General features: G+C 47.3%; 1 protein-coding gene across 17 annotated transcripts in view; it reads right to left on the reverse strand.

The window, feature by feature from the left end:
* Nucleotides 1-22,080, reverse strand: part of PPP4R1 (protein phosphatase 4 regulatory subunit 1) — a 50,102-nt gene that overhangs the window by 1,101 nt on the left and 26,921 nt on the right. For 10 of the 17 annotated variants that reach the window (XM_081561641.1, XM_081561655.1, XM_081561639.1 and 7 more), the window contains 10 exons: nucleotides 21,777-21,904; nucleotides 14,494-15,026; nucleotides 9,135-9,283; nucleotides 8,227-8,322; nucleotides 6,957-7,142; nucleotides 5,792-5,953; nucleotides 3,374-3,474; nucleotides 1,446-1,566; nucleotides 1,227-1,361; nucleotides 729-870 (listed from right to left, as the gene is read on the reverse strand). In XM_081561641.1, the coding sequence (XP_081417767.1) occupies nucleotides 729-870; nucleotides 1,227-1,361; nucleotides 1,446-1,566; nucleotides 3,374-3,474; nucleotides 5,792-5,953; nucleotides 6,957-7,142; nucleotides 8,227-8,322; nucleotides 9,135-9,283; nucleotides 14,494-15,026; nucleotides 21,777-21,904 (1,753 nt within the window). Of the gene's footprint in view, nucleotides 1-728; nucleotides 871-1,226; nucleotides 1,362-1,445; nucleotides 1,567-3,373; nucleotides 3,475-5,791; nucleotides 5,954-6,956; nucleotides 7,143-8,226; nucleotides 8,323-9,128; nucleotides 9,284-14,493; nucleotides 15,027-21,776; nucleotides 21,905-22,080 lie in introns of all 17 variants that reach the window. The other 7 variants (XM_081561640.1, XM_081561638.1, XM_081561649.1 and 4 more) reach the window with 1 other exon arrangement.

Below are 22,080 nucleotides of genomic sequence, written 5' to 3' on the forward strand. Positions count from 1 at the left end.
CAGAAAGTGCAGACAATCGGAGTTAGCTTTGTTGGATGACAAACAGTGATCCAGACTGACTCACTTTCTATGGAAAAAACCCGAATATAAGAGAATTAAAAATTTACCTTGTTTTCGTAATAGACTAAATCTTGTGCTATCTAATGGCAGTAATGCTAATAAATATATTAAAACTAGGTGCTTGTTACAGCCATTACTTGACTTAGGTAGAGGAAAAACCTTTCCAAATACAAACTACCCACACAAAGAACCAGAGTCTTGTCCAACCATTCACAGCGATGAATTCCAAAGGAGAAACAGGGAGCAACGTACAGGCCCCTGCGTTCAATTACAAAGTTTGTCTGCGCAAAACTCTACCTGTCCCGCTCATGAATCCATACATTCAAGGGACATTTATCAGGTGTTTGGGGGGGGGGCGGCGGTTACAATAAACCCAACAGCCTGAGTCTTGAGGGAGGAGCTTCTAATCTGCAGCAAAGCAGACATTCAGGGCACGTCCTCAGCCTGATGCACACGTGCCTCCCGCCCTGACGGTAAGACGGATGTCAGGTGGGAGCCGAAGGCACGGTCCTTGCTGGATACCCAACCGGCCACACTACCGAGTTCAAAGTATGAAGACAGGGTCACGTGGAACAGGAGGGTGAAGATTCAGCATCCCCCTCCTCGCCCCTGACTCCGTGTCAGACTATCCCACGACCCCAGCCCTCCCGCTCAGGCTGCTGGCCCACCTTTCTCCAGCAGAGTCTGTCTCAGCGTCTTTGCGAGCAGCACGCGCACGTTGGGAACCCTGTCATTCGCCAAGGTGAGCAGGTGGGGCATCAGGTGCACCGCGAACTGGTCCATGGGCAGGCAGTCGTCCTCGATGACAGTCTGGGGACAGAGACCTGCGTCACTTGCTGGCTCCAGCTCCAGCCAGCAAGTGACCCAGGCTGGAACGCCAGCTCAAGAAGCCCTTCAGAAACGGCTGAAGCGCCTCGGAGTCCCATGACTACCTTTAAACTAATATCCCAGGCACTCAGGAACTCGATGTGATGCAGTAAGTCCCCGGGAGATGCACATCAGAGAACTGGCCGTGGAGGCCTGGAGACATGTTCACCTTCACAGACCCGGGAACTCCAGGCACCAACGGCCACTATTGGGAGCTTGGGGGCCAGGGCCGGGGGTGGGGTGCCCAGATAGCAAAGCTCTGCCCTCAGGGACAGGATCGGAGTGAAGAGGGCCCTCACCTGGCAGACGAAGACGAAGGCCTGCCGCCCAGACCACCGCGGACAGCGGCCAAAGCTCTCCACCAGCTCCTGGATAAGGTCTGCCCCGAAGGTGGGCGGTGCTGCCCGGTGCAGCTTGCGCACCATCTCGCTGACCTGGGGGGACACACGGGTGAGCCACACCTCTGCCTGACCTCACCAAGGCCGCTGCTCCAGGGCTGTAAGAACGTGACCACTTACCAGCTTGTAGGAGATCCAGCGCACGGAGGACACCTTGTCTGCACAAAGGTTCAGGGCGATGGGGCGCAGGTAGTCGTACACATCCCGAGGGCTGTACAGCTCTAGGAGCAAGATGAGCTGTCTGTAGAGTGATCAGAAAGACAAAAACGCAGTCACAACCCCGCAGCCAGCACGACAGACGGCGACGGCTGCTCGCGCCGTGCTGGTTGAGTCTGAGAGTGGAATGCACGGCGGGTCACATGCACAGTCAGCAGGTGAACAACAAAGCGATGAGACACCCCATCCAAGAACACACAGACCCCAGGAGAGGTGCCCCGCAGACCCTGTCCAGGCCTAGAAAAGTGGGGAGGTCGTGCCCTCATGAGCAGAAGCCTCGAGCCCCCACTCCATGGAAAGGCAGCAAAGCCTGTCAGTACCCCCGCCTAGAAGCTGGCCCGGAAGGTCAGGCGGAGCTTCCTGAGCCAAGACCCCTTGCTGATGCCAATCAAGAGTCTCATCCAGCTGGAGAGGGGTGGGGAGCACTACCCGGACGGAGCACAGATCCAGGCAGAGACATGGCCCCAGGGAGGGTGGGGGCTCCGGGGGGCCCAGCACACAGGCCTCCCCAGGACTAAGACCCAACCAAGGGGGCAGAGGGCCTCCCTTTGCCCCACACTGGGCAGCCTCCACCATGTAGATGGCAACCCCAGCCCAGGGCTGGGAGGGCTCCGGGTAGAGGAGGCCCCCAGTTCCCACCCTCAGCAAAGGGCAACGGCAACCCACGCTGTGTAGAAGTGCCCTGGGCACGAAGGTGACACGGCAATGCCACCTGACGTGGCGCCCGCTGCCTGGACAGATGCCCCGCGTCCACACCAGCTGCAGAGAAGGAGGCCGGGCGGGACAGGGCCCAGGGCAGTGACCCTGGGATGTACTGAAATAAACACCCCAACCCCACACCCAGGCAAAGGTATCTTCTGAAAATGCAAGTGATGCCCAGAAGCCAGAATATTTAATAAAGACCTCTGACAATTCAGCTGCCCAATTGAAAAACAGGCAGTGGACTTGAAGAGGCATCTCTCCAGAGAACAGGTACAAGTGGCCAACAGCACGTGAGAAGGTGCCATCACTAATGACTAAGGATGCACAGCAAGACCTACGGTGCTACTTAACACCTGCTGTGATACCGGCTACGACTGAAACAAGAGGGAAGCGTGGGGAAACATCCCCCTAACCCGGGCACACCCAGCACTGGTGGGGATGCAAGAGCCGGCAGCCGTTGTGGAAACAGCCACGCAGTTCCTCGATCAAATGCACACACAATCACTGGATGACCCAGCACATCCTCCTCAAAGAACTGAAACCACAACCTATCCACGGGTGTTCACAGCAGCAGCGCTCACACCAGCTAAAAGGCAGAACCCACCAGGGGAACGGACTGAAAGGTGGTGTGTTCATGAGAATGGTGCACACTCATCACAAGGAAGGTTGTTCCGACAGCTGCCCCGCAATGAGCGTGACAGCACGGCTGTGAAAGGGCCACACGTGCGCCTGTGGCTCATGCGGTCCCCCCTGGAGGAGATGCTCGCAAACGCATAGACACGGCGGATTGCCTGGGCCACAGGCGGGTGGAGGGGTGGCCGGGGCGTCCTTCTCGGAATAAGAGATGCTCTAAACTGGACGGTGGAGACACTGCACCAGCGGCAAAGGTACTTGTGTGAATTTTACCACAATTTTAAAAAACAAAGGTGACACAGTCTTAAAAAAAAAAAATCTGTGAGAATTCACTGCTAGCCAGACCCCACATCACAAGCCACATGAAAGGAGCTGGACGCCAGACAGAAGTGAAGATCCATGAGGTGACGAGGAAGTAAACCCAGGACACGCAGAGGTGAAGCAACACCCCCCCACCCCCCAAACACCCCAAAGGTCACTCAGTCGTGAGGACTCACTCGGCCAGCTCGGCTCGGAAGCGCCAGTTTCTACTGTTGTCAGTCACCAAGAACTCCTGAAGCTGATACAGATACTCTCTTCTTTTGTCGATGTGAAGAAGCTGAAGAAACAAAATAAGAACGTTCACGAGGACAAGGCAGAGACACGGTTTCCTTCACCCACTGCTGAACGACTGTAAACCACACGTCAGTCCTTCTGGAGGAGGACAGATGTTGTCTTAAGCGTTGGCATTGAGTCCACTTCCCCTGATAACCCCACCCACCTTCAGGAGTCCTCCTCTTCCTCAGTCTTCGCTTCCTGGGTCAGGGCATGGCCTCCTTTGACCTCTGCTGTGCCCTCCCCCTACGCCCCCCCAACCCCCGGCAAAGCGTTACAGGAACACCCCAGGGCCAGCCCTGAGGAGACAATCATGCTCCTGCTCACACATTTGTGCCCACCAGATGGCACTGTGATGGCACACAGTAGGTGCTCATAAATACTTGAGTGAAAAAAATTAATTTATCTCAATAACTGTTCTGTAAATATTTGAAAGCAGCTTTATAGTCAATGAGGGGACAACCTCTAAAAGTTGATGTGTCTATTAGTCGCTCAGTTGTGTCCAACTCTTTGTGACCCCATGGACTGTAGCCCACCAGGCTCCTCAGTCCATGGGATTCTCCAGGCAACAATATTGGAGTGGGTTGTCATGCCCTCCTCCAGCGGATCTTCCTGACCCAGGGATCAAACCTGGGTCTCCTGCATTGCAGGCAGATTCTTTACCATCTGAGCCACTAGGGAAGCCCCAAAAGTTGATATAAACAGAAGCAAATAAACTTAGCTGTACATCAAACAGATATGAGTCACAAAGAAACGGTCTAAGTTTAAACTCAGTATTCTGACTCTCTAGCTTCATGGAGTACATTCTAATGACAATGTGCTGAAGGAAGTCCTGACCATTACATGGCTGGTTTCATGTTGGACTTATTATTGGAGCAATTCTGAAACTTTTTCATTTGTTCAACTAAATGGGCAAATGACTAAATATGGTAATAATGCTAAAAAACACAGTTTTTACTACAAGAAAAGAAAACGTGTGAAGAAAGGAGAGGAAATGGTATTGGATTGGAAGCGAAGACACCATATAAACTAAATGCCTTTTCAAAACCCCTTCCCAAGCTCTTGTCCCCTGAGAATGAGGGCCTGGAGCTCCAGACACCCAGGCTCCCCAGAAAGGACCAGGGCTGCCGGGGAGACGGGAGAAGCCGGGCCTGAAAGTGAGACGTGCCTGGAAATGAGGGGCAGAAAGGACACAGGAGGTGGCTTCAAGGGCTCTCAGTTGCCAAATTTACACTTAAACAACAGAAATGGATTACATTACACAGAATAAAAAGGTAATTCTGGAGTTCACACTATTAAAAAAAAAAAACTTCCAAAAAGGCAGAGAAAGAGAAGGAAAAGGTTATCTTTATGGGAGATACTAGTAAATACAGAAAGAGTTACAAAAATAGAAAATTGGTATTTTACAACCCGCACAGTCACAAGTGATTCAGGGGGGAGCTGGGTACAGACGCACGAGTGCAGAAGCAGCAGGGAGAGATGCTCAGAGCTTGAACACACTGCCCACCGAGGAGGCGCTGACCCATGACCAGGAGCCTGGACTCAGCACCACCGAGGCCCCAGGAGCCCACACCGTGTTACCCCTGAGAGGAGACCTGGGACCCATGCAGAGAGGCCGAGCCCCTGTACGCACCACCTGTGAAACTGAAGCTCCCTAGGTGACAGCGCTCAGACATTTCAAACTGGGGACGTTCGGCAAGACCACCGGCCCGGCCTCTTCAAACAGGCCTAGGCCACTGAAGGTGGGAGTCAGGGAGGCTGGTCTAGATCTAAGGGACTGAAGAGACACTTCAATTCAATGTGCGATTCCCCACTGGGGTCTGAGTCAAGGGGACAACTCGGGACAGTCTGAGAAACCGTGATTACAATTTTCCTGCACCTCAGACTGATGACTACGGTAGCTGCCCAGGACTAAACCATTTATGGTCAGCACTGCTTCTACTGGAGACCAGGACCCACGTCAGAGGGTGAGGACAAGGGGACGTCTCAGAGTTCCCACACACCACAGAAGGCTGAATGCCTACGGGATTTTCTGTGTGTTCAGTTCAGTAATGTTTGAGAAAAAAATGTACTAATGTTTGTAACCATGATCTAACATCATTTCCAAAAGAAACTCAATGTGATTTTTAAATTAAACACTGAAGTGACACCAGCAAAACTGATCAGAGTGGGACTATTTTCTAAGTCACCTTTTGCCATCAAACTGATGGCTTCATTTCTCACAGAACACACAGGAACCTATCTTGATGGCAGCATGGAGTCAAAACTCTAAATCTGCAGTGGAATTCTAGTGTTTTAATGTAAAAGAACTTAAAAGTTACCTTCAGAAAGTCGTGCAAGTGCTTCAGGACACCTATCCTGACTTCATCGAGGTCTTTTAAAAATCCATTAAAAATTGGGACCAGGTCTGCAGCTGTGAGCTGATCTCCCAGGATGACTGCGAGCTCGTGGATGGAGAAGGCTAACGTTCTTCGAACCTTCCACTGCGTGAGTGAAGACAACGGCGTTAGTGAGCCCAGCACAGAGTCCCGGACAATACACGAAGGCTAATTTATAGCTGAACAATGTTATTAACCTCAAGTGAAATCAAAATAAAATAGTAATAATAGATACCCAGTTTAAAATGTTTCCTTTCTGTCAAAAACTGGCAGAATAACGTCATGTCCCTCAGAGTATGTATCATTCCCCCTTTCACTCGGGAAGGAAAACAATGCCGGCGAGCACGGTGGAGCCGCCTGGGTGGCCTTCGGAGCTCTGGGGGCCCGACTTCCTGGTGTCCCCCTCCTGACTCCACATGGTCTACCCTGGATTAAAAACAACCCCAAAATGTATTCTTAACGAACTGGCCATTAAAGAAATACAAGATTGGGCAAATCTCTTGAAGGCAGCCCTGGAAAAGAATTATTGAACAGGAATGCCCTGCTTTTACAGGCAACTTTACCTCAAAAACTTCTTTTCCTTCATGTGGCCTTAATTAAAAAATTTACTTTGTTATTTTGCTTAAAACTTTACTCGCTGAGAATCTGTTTAGGACAAGGGATTTATCCCCATTCCCAAATACCAGGACTTCTTCCTGAGATAGAACGCTGTGCCCACAGTGATGTGCCCCCCATGGAGGAGGACGGGGTGCTCGGAGGAGCCCCCCACCCTGCTCAGAGCCGTCCCGTCACTGTCACCACAGCCACGAGAGGCTGGGGAACGAAGGCGGAGAACCGCTCAGACAGAGTCATTGGCCGTGGAGGAAGCATTTCTGATACTGTTTCTCGGGGAAAGGAGGCCCCAGTTTCTCAAGGATTAATCTGCACGTACATTTCAGACCATAGTGCCAGCACCTTTGTGAGTTAGGGACGTCGGCAGTTCAAATGGGAGGCAGATTCTAGCGGTTTAGTCCAAAAGAAGGCATGATGTGTGAGTGGAGGGAGGAGCCTGGACCCACAGGGAGACCCTCTGTGCACCGGCCCCCAGGTTCCGCCGGTGGCCCCACACCTGCATGTCCGAGGCCAGCGTCTCGTAGGTCTCGCGTAGGCAGTGCCAGTTCTGGCGGCCGAGCGTCAGCGCCACACCGGGCAGGCTGTAGGCGCAGTGCTTGGCGATCTCGGTGTCCACGGTCTGCGCCCGCGAGGGGTCGGTCATGGACAGGTACTGGTCAAGCAGGGCCTGGGGCACCACGTCCTAAATGAGAGACAGGTTGAGACTTTGTAGATTAGGTATGCTTATGTTAAATATCTGGATTTAACGCAGCATCTCATACAGTAGCAAAAACCTGTCTCCACATCTCTAATAACTGAAACAGATAAGAAAACATGCGAAGGGAAATACACGTATCAGTGAATAAAAGTACCTCTAGGAGAAAGATGACAAACAAGACCTTAAAACAGAAAACAGCTTAGAGGACGATGAGAACTGTTCACTAAATTTACAAGACATCAGAAACAAGAGCAGGTGGTTCAGTACTGGCAGAGATTACAGTCTGGAGTGACCCAGAGACCCAAGTGAAACGGGTCTGTTCCAGCGCCATCACCAGTCAGGATCTTAAAACCACCACAACCACCTCCAGAGGGGAATTTTAGCAACTATCAATGGAAACTTGAAGTGTGCACACCATCATGATGCACGAGCTTCACCTGTGATGTCATAGCACGTCTGCACCTGTGCACCTGGGCACCCGCACACCCACCACAGCCCTGCCCACACGGGTGTGGGTGGTGGGGTGCTGTGCTGGGGGGTTGTGGGTGGGGTGGGAGGTGGATCTGTGCTGTGCTCCTGTGCAAAAAGCTCCAAGACACGATGTTTTCAAAAAGAGAAAGAAAAGCACCACACACCCCAGCGGTCCCACACTTGAAGCCTCTGCCTCAGGTCACCCTGTGGCTGATGGCACCTCACGGCAGCTGTGGCCGTGTCCACGTTCTCCCCTCTGAAACCCAGTTCCACCTTACACGCCATGCAACTGGGCATGAAGACTAGGCGTGACAGCCTGTCTGTCTCTGAAAGACAAAGGTGCGCACACATGTGCTCACGTGCCCACAGACACGCTCTGAGGAAACACGGAAGGAGGGTGGTTGTGGTCAGCCTGAGGGGAAGGGGTCATGGTGTGAGAAAGCAAAGATTTCTGCTTGTACTCCACTCCACTGCTTGAATCTTCTCATCAAAAATATGACACACGAGCACCCCTTTCCAAAACATTATCAGAAGGGCCAAATTTGGGGAGAAATGGGTTGAAAAGTGGAGTGAAAGTAACATGTTTGGGGTCACTGACCTGGACTTTAGCTCTCCTTTCCTCATCAGGGCTGAAACTACTGCTGGTGCCCGAGTCTGAGTCATTGTGAATGTAGCGGAGGGCAGAGTCCATGGTCTGTTGGGAGAAAAGTCACTTAGACAGCCAGCCCTGTCAGGCAGCTCCCTGCTCTTACACCATCTAAGCTGCTCACCTTTCAAGACCTCCAAAAGACAGGAATGCATATAAAGTCTTCATGCTTTTCAACATTTATAAACAGATGTAAGACCTCCTAAGAGTTCCCCTGCCTCAAATCAAACTTGCAGAATAGGCTGCTAAAGGTTTAAAAATAAATTCCAGAAGAAATGTAATTGAAAAGCAAATTTAGAAGTAATTTTGAAAAGGCATCCAAATATCTAAAATTAGCAATCAATAAAAACAGTACCTAGAGGGTACTACAGTCAACTCTTCCATGGTATGCCGTATGCAGTTTTTCTTCTACTATTTCTATTCCTGGCTATTTCTAATTTCACAAATACACCTTTTTTCTTGTCACAGATGACACGGTAGCACGGGGAAAGCCAATGCAGGACACAGGCCGGGGGGCCAGCACCGCCTGCACCCACTCCTGGCCTCAAGTCCCGATCTTTGCTCAGCACCATGCTCACTGCAGGGAGAGGCTGGTCAGAGACCCAGCGCCTCTCCAGAAAGACACGGGAGGAGTTTGTCACTCCCAACAGAGGGCTCTGCTCTCTGCGGTGAGGGACACACCCTGGGCTGCGGTGGGCAGGTGGGGAGAACAGACCAACTGCTAACTCCAAGCACCAGCCGTGACCCTCATGTGTCACACAGATGGGATGCGGTGACTTTATGCAGAAGGGGGGCACTAAGTGGCCGGGGTGAGCCCCATGGCCGCCCGAGAACATGTGCCCGCCCCTAAACACCCTCACCTCCTCACTGATCAAAGGCCCAGCGGCGTCATGGTCGAGCCGGCAGCTGGGGAGCTCATCCTGGGGGGCCCTCCGGGCGGCCTCGCTGGCCTCATTGCCAGCGTCCAGGCTGGAGGCGCGCAGGGCAGCAGCCAAGACGTCCACCTGTGCTGTGGGCAGAAGGACAGGCTGTGAGTGGGGCCGCCACGTGGGACTCCCCCTGCGCGGACGCTATTATGGGCTCAACGAGGTGCAGTGTTCTGGGGACACTACCCTCGAGAAGCTGGAAGAAACCGCTACAGTGGTCAATCATTAGTTTTCTGAGGGAAGAAGTAGAAAACTAATACACTTTCATGAGATTAAAGTGTTTACCCACTACTGTGCATTATTCTGCGTTAGTATGAGAAGAGGTGCTATCTAGTCAATTTCAGGGTCAGTGAACTATGTTTTGGGGACCATGAGCGGGACTGGCTTACTTACTAAGCCACCTTAGCAGGAGAGCAGTCACACAGACCCTGCCAACATAAAACACGGGAATTACAAAGACGTCTGTGGCAAGTCACATTTAAACATTTCACATCTTACTCTGGTTTATTTATATTTTCCTCTAATTTTTTTTTAAGTGAAATCAGTGACTTGCCCCAAACACAGGGATCCCAAACAAGCACTGTCTTGCTCTCAGGAAAGCAAAGCAACAGATCGCCAAGCAGCAGTGCTGAAGTCTGGCACATAGCACTGTCTACTACGACTTTTGAGTTACATCTTCTGTATAAAAGTTGTTCAAAGCAAAAATAAGCATTCTTCCTTCTCTGCCCCGAACAAACGAGGAATTTAGCAAAACAAAAAGCAAAAAAAACCATTTTGTTTAACAATTCAAAACAATCCACCTGGATGCTCAAAACACAGGAATTTATAAAGTTTAACTGCAAATTTACTTGGTACAAAGATGAGCAAGTGGGCTCCTGCTCTACTTAAAAATGATTAAAAGGCAATCAGCATTTTATTAAGACAGCCTATTACCATGCTACAGCATTTATAAAATTTACTATAAAGTTCCCTATGAGGCACTGGCAGCAGAGACACAGGAAAGGTACAGGATGACAAGCTGAGAAAACATTACGCTGAGGTGTCCGATCGTGAAAGCTCACTCGTGCAGTGTATCCCCACTGTTCCGGGAATCTCAGCGGCCATCTGCACTAATCCTTTAGTCACTTCTGCTCCCCTTTTAGAATCCTCTGAGTTCCCACAAGGAGATCACCGCAGAACTAAAGGAGGCCGACTGTGTGGTCCATGCTCTGGACTGGGCAAGTGCTCTGTCCCCGGAAGACACGGTGGCGGGGGAGGTCTGTGTCCCTGACCCCTAGATGACCCTGCCTTTCACAGAGCACGCCTCACACAGGCAGCCTGCTCCGGGGGCGCTCTGTGCACGCCTGATAGTCAGCCAATTCTCTAACACCTAATAAACATTAATGAGAATATTGAATATGCTACTTTAAATGCTTTTTAAACAAATAAGCTAGAAGTAATCTGTGTAGTTTGCTTTTTGAGAAGAGCTACACGGACATCAATCCAAGTCTATGCCCCGACCAGTAACGCCGAAGAAGCTGAAGTTGAACGGTTCTATGAAGACCTACAAGACCTTCTAGAACTAACACCCAAAAAAGATGTCCTTTTCATTACAGGGGACTGGAATGCAAAAGTAGGAAGTCAAGAAACACCTGGCGTAACAGGCAAGTTTGGCCTTGGAGTACAGAATGAAGCAGGGCAAAGGCTAATAAGAGTTTTGCCAAGAGAAAGCACTGGTAATAGCAAACACCCTATTCCAACAACACAAGAGAAGACTCTACACGTGGACACCACCAGATGGTCAACACCGAAATCAGACTGATTATATTCTTTGCAGCCAAAGATGGAGAAGCTCTATACAGTCAGCAAAAACAAGACCGGGAGCAGACTGTGGCTCAGATCATGAACTCCTTATTGCTAAATTCAGACTTAAATTGAAGAAAGTAGGGAAAACCACTAGACCATTCAGGTATGACCTAGATCTAATCCTTTATGAGTATACAGTGGAAGTGACAAAGAGATTTAAGGGACTAGACCTGATAGACAGAATGCCTGATGAACTATGGACAGAGGTTCGTGACATTGTACAGGAGACAGGGATCAAGAAAATCCCCATGGAAAAGAAATGCAAAAAAGCAAAATGGCTGTCTGAGGAGGCCTTACAGATAGCTGGGAAGAGAAGAGACGTGAAAAGCAAAGGAGAAAAGGAAAGATATTCCCATCTCAGTGCCGAGTTCCAAAGAATAGCAAGGAGAGATAAGAAAGCCTTCCTCAGCGATCAGTGCAAACAAATAGAGGAAAACAACAGATTGGGAAAGACTAGAGATCTCTTCAAGAAAATTAGAGATACCAAAGGAACATTTCATGCAAAGATAGGCTCGATAAAGGACAGAAATGGTATGGACCTAACAGAAGCAGAAGATATTAAGAAGAGGTGGCAAGAATACACAGAAGAACTGTACAAAAAAGATCTTCACGACCCAGATAATCACGATGGTGTGATCACTCACCTAGAGCTAGACATCCTGGAATCTGAAGTCAAGTGGGCCTTAGAAAGCATCACTACGAACAAAGCTAGTGGAGGTGATGTAATTCCAGTTGAGCTATTTCAAATCCTCAAAGGTGATGCTGTGAAAGTGCTGCACTCGATATGCCAGCAAATTTGGAAAACTCAGCAGTGGCCACAGGACTGGAAAAGGTCAGTTTTCGTTCCAATCCCAAAGAAAGGCAATGCCAAAGAATGCTCAAACTACCACACAATTGTACTCATCTCACATGCTAGTAATGCTCAAAATTCTCCAAGCCAGGCTTCAGCAACACGTGAACCGTGAACTTCCAGATGTTCAAGCTGGTTTTAGAAAAGGCAGAGGAACCAGAGATCAAATTGCCAACATCCGCTGGATCATTGAAAAAGCAAGAGAGTTCCAGAAAAACATCTATTTCTGCTTTATTGACTATGCCAAAGCCTTTGACTGTGTGGATCACAATAAACTGTGGAAAATTCTGAAAGAGATGGGAATACCAGACCATCTGACCTGTCTCTTGAGAAACCTGTATGCAGGTCAGGAAGCAACAGTTAGAACTGGACATGGAACAACAGACTGGTTCCAAATAGGAAAAGGAGTGCGTCAAGGCTGTATATTGTCACCCTGCTTATTTAACTTATATGCAGAGTACATCATGAGAAATGCTGGGCTGGAAGAAACACAAGCTGGAGTCAAGATTGCCGGGAGAAATATCAATAACCTCAGATATGCCGATGACACCACCCTTATGGCAGAGAGTGAAGAAGAACTGAAGAGCCTCTTGATGAAGGTGAAGGAGGAGAGTGAAAAAGTTGGCTTAAAGCTCAACATTCAGAAAACTAAGATCATGGCATCTGGTCCCATCACTCCATGGGAAATAGATGGGGAAACAGTGGAAACAGTGTCAGAGTTTACTTTTTTGGGCTCCAGAATCACGGCTGCTGGTGACTGCAGCCATGAAATTAAAAGATGCTTACTCCTTGGAAGGAAGGTTATGACCAACCTAGATAGCATATTTAAAAGCAGAGACATTACTTTGCCAACAAAGGTCCGTCTAGTCAAGGCTATGGTTTTTCCAGTGGTCATGTATGGATGTGAGAGTTGGACAGTGAAGAAAGCTGAGCGCCGCAGAATTGATGCTTTTGAACTGTGGTGTTGGAGAAGACTCTTGAGAGTCCCTTGGACTGCAAGGAGATCCAATCAATCCATCCTAAAAGAGATCAATCCTGGGTGTTCATTGGAAGGTCTGATGTTGAAGCTGAAACTCCAATACTTTGGCCACCTCATGAGAAGGGTTGACTCATTGGAAAAGACCCTGATGCTGGGTAGGATTGGGGGCGGGAGGAGAAGGGGACGACAGAGGATGAGATGGTTGGATGGCATCACCGACTCGATGAACATGGGTTTGAATAGACTCCGGGAGTTGGTGATGGACAGGGAGGCCTGGCGTGCAGCAATTCATGGGGTCGCAGAGAGTCGGACACGACTAAGTGACTGAACTGAACTGAACTGAACACGGACATATGAGTTTCAGGATATAACTGTGTGTTTCCCATCGTGAAACGGTGACTAACACTGTTTGACTTAAAATTTACAGCCTGCAATTGAGATTTTAGTAACAATTCTATATTACAATTTAATTATTTCTCTAATTCAGCTCTTAAACCTGCTATAATTTAAATGTGTCATGCCATTCTTTCTGTCCGCAATGCTGATGTTTGATAACACAGTCATTTATTGACTAAATCATCCAGCGTCACTTACCGAGCACCTTGTATGTGCCAGGTGCTCTTCCAGGCAGTGACCATATAGTGACAACAGATGTTAAAGCCCAACAAAGACAACTGCTGACTTCGCCTCCACTGATGAAATTTCCCAAGTTAACTAGATCTTGTGTGTTTAGAAGGACACTGAAGGTGTGGCTCTGTCTGCTTTAAAAGCAGGGATCTGCTAACACTGAGCAAACTGACAGTTTACAAAGTTTAGCTTCTGCAACAAACAAGGAAAGAGAAGTCCACAGAAGATCTGGAGACTTGCAGTTTGGGGATTTTTCAAAACCGCTTTCTGTTTTGCAGAGACATCCCAGATTGCCCTTATGGTTAGCGTGGTCAGGAGCCCTGATGGTGCTCTGCTGTCAATGGCGTCAGGTGCCCACGCTCAGACCGCAAATCACCCCTGGCACCCACACCCAGAGTGGGGCGGCCTGGGCCCTCTCCCCACACCCCTACCATGTGAGAGCAGCTTGCTATTTTTACACAGTCACACACAGCGACCCTCAAGGCTGCCTTTCACAATGGCAGAACCTAGGTGACACATGTGTAACCTAGTGGAACAAGGGCTGAACTGAGACACGAAGATGCCAGTGAGACCCTCGCCAATGAGCACCACATCCTGCTCCATAGGAAGGCGGGCATCTCATCCCCGCTAACAGGTCACACACTTTCCTATACAGTCCTCCTTCTGTAAAACAAAGCACTGTCTGCTTAAAGGAAGGTACTGAGACCCAGGGCAGACGAGCGGAGTCGAGACTCAAAGTTTATAAACTGCAGACCAGTGAGTGCGTGTGAACACATCAGTGTGATCTGTGAACCAGCACAATGGAACCTGCTACACTCAGAACAGTGACAAGCTCATCTAAAATTTACTCCCTAAAATGCAGACCAGTCATACTCAAGATAAGAATGTGTGATGACAATGGTTGATAGTGATTTTTAAAAGGTAATCTCTCTGGCAGGAAAAAATCAGAATGTAACATTTCATCAGAATAAAGAACCGACTCCCTCCCATACCTTTCACATCGGGGTCGTCAATGTGCGGCTCCAGGTTTTCTATCATCTCCTCCAGCTCCTTCCTGGTGGCCATAGTGATGCTGGCAGAGCCAGGGGCGGGCACTTCAGGCTCCACGTCCAGCCCCTGTGGGCCGGGCTCGCTCCCGGAGCCCTGCTCCAGCTCCACGTCCAGGTCTATCTCGGGGAGAGGAGTCCTCCAGAAGTGGAAGGAGTTGTACAGCTCCTGGTCCAGGGGAGCTGAGTCCCGTGCACCAGCGCCCGCCTCCGGCCAAGACGCTAACCTGCAGGCGCAGGGCTCTGGCTCCTCCTCACGGCCTGCCACGTCTGGGGGAGGCTCCGGGGACAACAGGGGAGGCTCCAGGGACGACTGGCGAGGTGAGGAGCTCTCTGCGGGAGCGCTCAGTTCACCCGGAGGCTGCCTCGGGCTCTCTGCACCGTCTGCCAGCGCATCTTCCAGGTGGACGCTGGAATCACCCACAGTGGGCCTGGTCTCTACGTCCTCTGGAGCGTCTTCCCCCCTGGTCCTTTCATTGCTTCATTTGGGAAAAAGAGAGTGACAGTATCAAGATAATTCCTGAAGAAAACCAATAAAAGATACTACTTAAAGCATTTAGAGTTAAAATTAAATATTAAAGATTTTTATTTAAAAACATATTAACTTTAAATATTAAACATTAAATATTAAAGATTACAAATTATCCATACAAATTCAGTAGTTCGTGTATATCACTGATGATGCTTCTTTTTCCATCAGGTGTTCCGTGTTCGGAGAAGCAAACATCAGTTAAGTCTAGATATTAAACTACTAGGTATTAGTTAGAGGAGATAATATTTAAGAACTCTGTGATGATACAATACTATGATAATTTCAATCATAAAGAAACTAAAACAGTAGGAAAATAAATTCCCACAGGACATTTTAAGCTAAATACACTTTTTATATCATCTGATTTTTAGGATTATGGTATTGTCACCGTGTCCCAGGGACATACTGACAAGCTGAGAATTAAAACCGCCCTGCCCACACTGAAAAGAAACAAACCCCTCCACGCAGCATTAGAAAAGATCCTTATTTACTATCTTACAAAATTCATTCAAGTCCACTTAAGTGTAAATACAGTTAATTCTATTTCTTCTGCACTTTCGGCTCTACTCCCAGATGTTTCCCCCACATGGAGTCATGACCTAATTGGTAGAGAGATGGTACAAGCCATTAAACCTAAAGCTCACTAGTCACTCCATCCACCACCTAAGCTAAGTTTATCCCCTAAAGTTTATTTGACTCAATTACATTTAACAAACATTTAACAAATGTACTGAGCACCTACTAGGAGCTAGGAGGTGACACTGTATGAGGATCTGTGTGTGAATGAGACTCAGGTCCTGCTCCTGAGGTTGTAATTAGAGGCAAACAGCAACAGAGCAGATGACCGCCGGCAAAGCAGTGCGTACAGAAGCACGCCTGTGACCACGGGAGGCGGCGCTGGGAGGAAAGGCTTCAGACGGAACAACAGGAGTCGTGTCTGAAGAATCAGTCAGCCTCTGCGAGGCTTGAAGAGAAGCGAGCTCAGACAGACGTGCGAAGGCAGGAGCGACAGAAGAGGGGCAGCACTTTCAGAAAACAGAAGCGCAAGTGTGATGGCTCAGAGAGGAGACACTGCGGTCTGCATGGGCCGAGTCGGGATCTACATGCAATTCCAGGTGGTGACGCCCTGGGAGAGTGGTCAGACCCTGAGCCAGACCAGAGGGGACTCAGGAGGATGAGTGTGGGCTGGGCCTGCATGTCCCCACACCAGGCATGCGGAGTAACCAGGAGTGCGGCATTCCTCTCGTACAAAAAGGTACATGAGGCGCAGGGAAAAAGGTCAGAAGAGATGAAGAACTGGAGATGTAGGAGGCTGATGGAATAGCTGACAAAGCCACATTTTTCTAGGGAGGGCAAATGGGCTGAGAACACAGGCGGGCAGATGAGACAGGTGACGAGACACCTCTTTCTAAGAAACACGACAGGGAGGTGAGGGTGGATACGTCAGGTGAGTGTGGGGGAAAAATTAAAGGTGCTCCCCTGAAACACAGGCCCTTGAATATACAGAATAAAAGGCATTACACAGGAGGCTCTCCGGCCTGCGCCCTGGCAGCTGACGGCACCACCTACGTGATACCCCGGCCACTGCGCATGGTCTCGGGAGGTCACCCACTTCCCGGATTAGGTTTTGTCTCATAGGAATGTTTACACTGTTTTCAGAAACGATTTTCTGAAACCACAGCACGATTATTTTACAAAGCTGTTTTAGATACAGATACAAACATTTTAAAAAGTCATCTGAAAACAGACCACACAGTGATAGCATTTAAAATTCTGGAGTTTCTCCTCTGTTCTTATAAACCATAAACTAGGCCACATGCACATGTAAATTGTGCAAGAGCTCAATTCTTACCCTGCATTTGCACTGCAGGTTCCACGTTCATGCCCTGCTCATAAAGCAAGGGGCCGGCTGCGATGCCTGCGGCACCCTGGAGCTCCCATCAGTCCTCCAAGCCAGTGCTCCCGTGTGCAATAAACATCCTCCATGTGTGTATGAGTTACGTGACATTTTTCCAACCATCTTCTTTATTAAAGATATTTTTTCTTTTAAGAAATGATTGGAATAATTGGTAATATTTGAATGAAATCTCTAGATGACAGTATTGTATCTATTTTAACTTTTCAATTTTGGTAATGAGACTGTGGTTATGTGTTTGTGTTTTGAGGAAATACATAGTGAAATATTTAAGAAAGACTATCATGTCTAAAACTTATCTCAAAGAACTCAGAAAAATAATAATAAAGCAACTATGGTAAAATCTTAAAATTTGAAGAAATCTAGAAGAAGGGTTTATGGGATTCTCTGTGCTATTTTTACAGCTTTTTTGGTATTATGCAAACTAAATTTTAAAAATCAAAGCAACAAGACGTTGCTTGGTGGGGGTGGGGAGCAAATGACTGAAACTTCAGGTGTCATGTGTTATCTGAAGAACTTAATAAATTTCCATTTAAAATTCACAAACAGAACCCAATTCAATTAGTTTGGAAAACTATTCCAAGGGCCTGAAGCTCCTTTATCACTACCTCATCTCAGCATTAAATTTTAACTTTCTCAGCAGGAAAAGCAGAGTCACCAGCCAAGTCACTCTATCTGTTAATGAAAAATTACTAATCTGTCCTGACTTCAAACTCCTGCTACGGTTTTCAAGAGAGAAAAACATCTTCCCTCACATGAAATTCTGCAAAGTATTAAATTCTGTATGAATACCAGTTGCTTCAAACTGTCAAAAATATAAATTCTCTAAATACACTTTTTCCTGAAGCTGAGTAATAACCAGTTGCACCATCAAGCTGCTGAAGATGGTCAGGATTCTGACCTTCCTAAAAGTTAGTCTTGCAAACATCGCCATATCTACAAATGCCGTTCGGAGAAAGGAGGAGAGGGGCTGGCACAGCGAGCAGAGCACCCAGCTCCTCGGGAGGTGCCAGAGGTTCAGCCAGGAACACGTCTCCACCAGCACCCACGTCCCCTCGGCATCTGCACTGGCTGCCAGTTAACATCCTTAGGGTCTAGGTGAGCCAAGACCCTGGCCTAGGAAAGTGACTGGGGAACCGCTGGTCCCAGAAATGCATGGGCGTGCTGGGCGACAGCAGACATGGACTCCACGTGCTCACTCAATGGAGTCTCAACACCAGTGAACTACTTCCAGATGTAAAACAATAACAATCAATTTTACTTACACAAAGTTAACTTTATGCTAAACTGACAAAGACTAGCAAAAACGATTCAGTTACTTAATGCTTTTGGGATAAAATCCATTACTTTCTTACATCAACTCATTTGAGATTTATCACGTGCCAAGTGCATGCCAAGCCTGGTGATGGTGTGAGAACACAAGACAAACCCAGGCTACTGCGCGGGGGACCTGCAGTCCATGGATATCGTGTGCAAGCACAGGATGAGGAGACAGGCCCACATCGGCGCTTGTTCTCCAGCACTCAAGACAGACAGGATGCAAATACTCTGGGTTTCCTCTAAGACACTGAGGTCGTCCGTCCAGACAGCTCTCTGTTAAATGAGGTGTGGGCAGAACAGGATGGCGTCCCAGACAGGAAGAGGGAGACCCAAAGAAGGCAGCATGTGCAAAGAGCAATGTGATATTAATAGCTGGTTTAGCTAAACGGAAGACGGGGTGCTCATTTCAGATAACAGTGCAAATCTCAACACTTAACCACTCTGGAAGTACCTTTCTCAACACCTTCAAAGAAGCCTGATCCAGGGTGAGTGAGAGAGAAACCTGGCATTTTATAAAGTCAGAGGTTTATAATCAATACATGCTTCAAAGAGTAGTAAGTGACATTAAATATCTCGAGGATCAGATTAAACAATACAAATAGAATAAACAGCAGTGGAAATATATTGCCAAAAACTTGCTTTGTAAGACATCTGCTTGAGAAATCTGAATTCTAGGAAACTGAGAGGACCCTGAGAACAAGAACCAAGTCCTGTGTATCTGGCTACAATCACTGGTTCATAGTAGGTGCTCAATTAAGTTTTGCAACATCAACCAATCAACCAAACTTAAAAAGCAAAACTAGATTTAAGGCAGTTCAACAGGTATTTAAGAGTGGGCCATCTAGCTAATGGCTCTGAGATGAGTAACAAAGGAAACTACATGACGGCTTTTACAATATCTAACAGAACTCTTTTTGCAGCCAGGAACTGCCTCCTCCCTCCGTCAACGTCATTAACACGAGTCAACAAAGTCTAATAATACAGTGAAGTCCAATGCTACGACAGCACTGACCTGACACTAAGACAGACCTCATTACAATGGAAGAGGAGTTAAGGTTTGTAGCCAAAAGATAACTAAGTCTTTAAACAGCCCTTCCAATAAGATCCTATAGAGGCAGTCCAGCAAAATCACCAGCCGTGTTTGGCCACACCAATGTTTTTGTCAGTAAGGTTTTATTGAAACACAGACAGCCCACACACCACAGATTGTCCGCAAAGGCAGGGTAAGCAGTTCTGACAGAGACTTAAAGTATTTACTGCAGGTCTTTTACGGGACGTCTACTCACCCCTGTCCTATACGGTTCTCTGTAAATTTACATTATCACTTCCTAGACTCTTTCCAGATTCATAAATAAATAAAAGCTATGCAACAGTCTTTATACAATTAGTGCCACTAGCGAAAAAGTCGCTGATATTAACAGTGAAGAGTAGAGAACCCCCACTGCCCATCATCACTGAAAAACATCCTGCAGCAATGGTTTTCAAAAGAAGTGACCATCTTTCCTCGCTAGGAAGACAGCTTTAGGGTGATTTTTCTTCCTTCACAGAGAACAGTACCTTGGGTTTGTTTGACTCTTCAGCAGGACAGGAGGAGAATGGGCAAAAAGGTAAAACAAGGCAGTAGGGAAGAAAGGAAGGAGTGCCAAGTCACAACATCGAGAGAGGAAATACCACAGAACCAAGACCTACAGGAGGAACTGTCCGTTAGCCCCGTGACAGGGGGCGGGCACCCGGGAACTTGGCCAGGGCACACCTGTTGGGGTCTGTGTGTGTTTCCCGTGCAGTACGGTAGGTCTGTGCTGTTTCCCCCAAGGACATACTAAAGTAAATCGTAAAGACTAAAACTCAATTTAAAATTAAATGCAAAAAAAAAAATTTAAAGTAAAAATCAGAGGTGTACTCTTTAAGCTTTAAAATTTGGTTGCCTTATTGTTGTCACTCAATCTCTAAGTCGTGTCTGACTCTTTGCGACCCCACGGACTGCAGCACGCCAGGCTCTTCCCTGTCCTTCACCAACTCCCACAGTTTGTTCAAACTCATGTCCATTGAGTCAGTGATGCCATCCAACCATCTCATCCTGTGTCGTCCCCTTCTCCTCCTGCCTTCAATCTTTCCCAGCGTCAGGGTCTTTTCCAGTAAGTCAGCTGTTCGCATCAGGTGGCCAAAGTATTGGAGTTTCAGCTTCAGCATCAGTTGTTTCAATGAATACTCAGGGTTGATTTCCTTTAAGATTGACTGGTTTGATCTCCTTGCTGTCCAAGGGACTCTCAAGAGTCTTCTCCAGCACCACAACTTGAAAGCATCAGTTCTTCGGTGCTCAGCCTTCTTTAGGGTCCAACTCTCACATCCATACGTGACTACTGGAAAAACCATAGCTCTGACTATATGGACCTTTGTCATTTGTCAGGAAAGTGGTGGTCTCTGCTTTTTAATATGCTGTCTAGGTTTATCATAACTTTTCTTTCAAGGAGTAAGTATCTTTTAATTTCATGGCTGCAGTAACCCTTCACAGTGATTTTGGAGCCCAAGAAAATAAAACTTGCCACTGTTTCCACTTTTTCCCCTTTTATTTGCCATGAAGTGATGAGATCAGATGCCAAGATCTTAGTTTTTGTCTTATTAAATGCTCTTGAAAGTTGATATTCCAGTTAATAAGTATACTGGTGGTGGGTGCTAGCAACTTACAGTTGCTAAGTCATGTCCAACTCTTGCGATCCCATGGATTGTAGCCTACCAGACTCCTCGTCTATGGGATTCTCCAGGCGAGAATACTGGAGTGGGTTGCCATTTCCTTTTCCAAAGAATCTTCAAGACCCAGGAATCAAACTCAGGTCTCTTGCATTGCAGGCAGATTCTTTACTGACTGAGCTATAAAGGAAGCCCCAATAAGTACACTAACTTGGGGCTAATCATTAAAATATTTCCCCCTCAATTGACAAATAATAATTATTATGATTACTGACATAATCATTATTCTGCAGACAGAGACTCGAACATCCAAAAGAAAATTAATTGACTAAAGAGGAAAATAATGGTAAGAAACTGACTGTAGAGTAACACATACTCCTAAATTAGGTTTTATTCCTTGAAAAACCAAACCCTTTAAATTGTATAACCATTACTTTGTATATTCTCTGTTAAGTGTTAACAGATGGTTTTACTAGGTAAATTAATGATTAAATAAACTTACTCAAAAATTATAGAATCTATCACGACAGCTTTCTATGTGCCCAGCACCAAGCTAGTTGCATTACACGCATTTTCTCCTCCTCATTTCAATACACAATTAACCAGAGATGTTTAACAAATGTATTTAAAATAAGATTCTATAAAAAATATTTACCAATTTTTATAATCAAGAGAAATAATAAACTCTCCAAAAAGAACATAATAAAAGTAGTGAAACTGAAAAAATTGCTCACAAGCAGTAAAACTGGAAAGCAAAGTTTTTAAAGATCTTACCTATTTTTGTCTTCTACTAATGTATCTTCTGAGCTTTTGTTTTCTTCTTTAAAATACTGGCCCGAGCTAGATGGATTCGCGAACGTAGATATGAAAGGTCCCAAAGACTGGAAAGCTGCTTGTCGAACCTACAGAGGGAAGAAAGGACAGGAGTAGACCCTGAGTCCGTTCTCAGCTAGGAGTTACAATTCCCCCTCAATCATTTTCTCCTTTTTACTTTTACGCTTTTTAATCTTGGCTTGAATATCCAAACCGTGAGGATGTGAATATGAGACCCTACAAAATATTTGCATGAAATAGAAAT

This window comes from Giraffa tippelskirchi, chromosome 14 (genome assembly GCF_054371585.1).
Source record: "Giraffa tippelskirchi isolate mGirTip1 chromosome 14, T2T-mGirTip1v1.2.pri, whole genome shotgun sequence".
Classification (NCBI taxonomy): domain Eukaryota; kingdom Metazoa; phylum Chordata; class Mammalia; order Artiodactyla; family Giraffidae; genus Giraffa; species Giraffa tippelskirchi.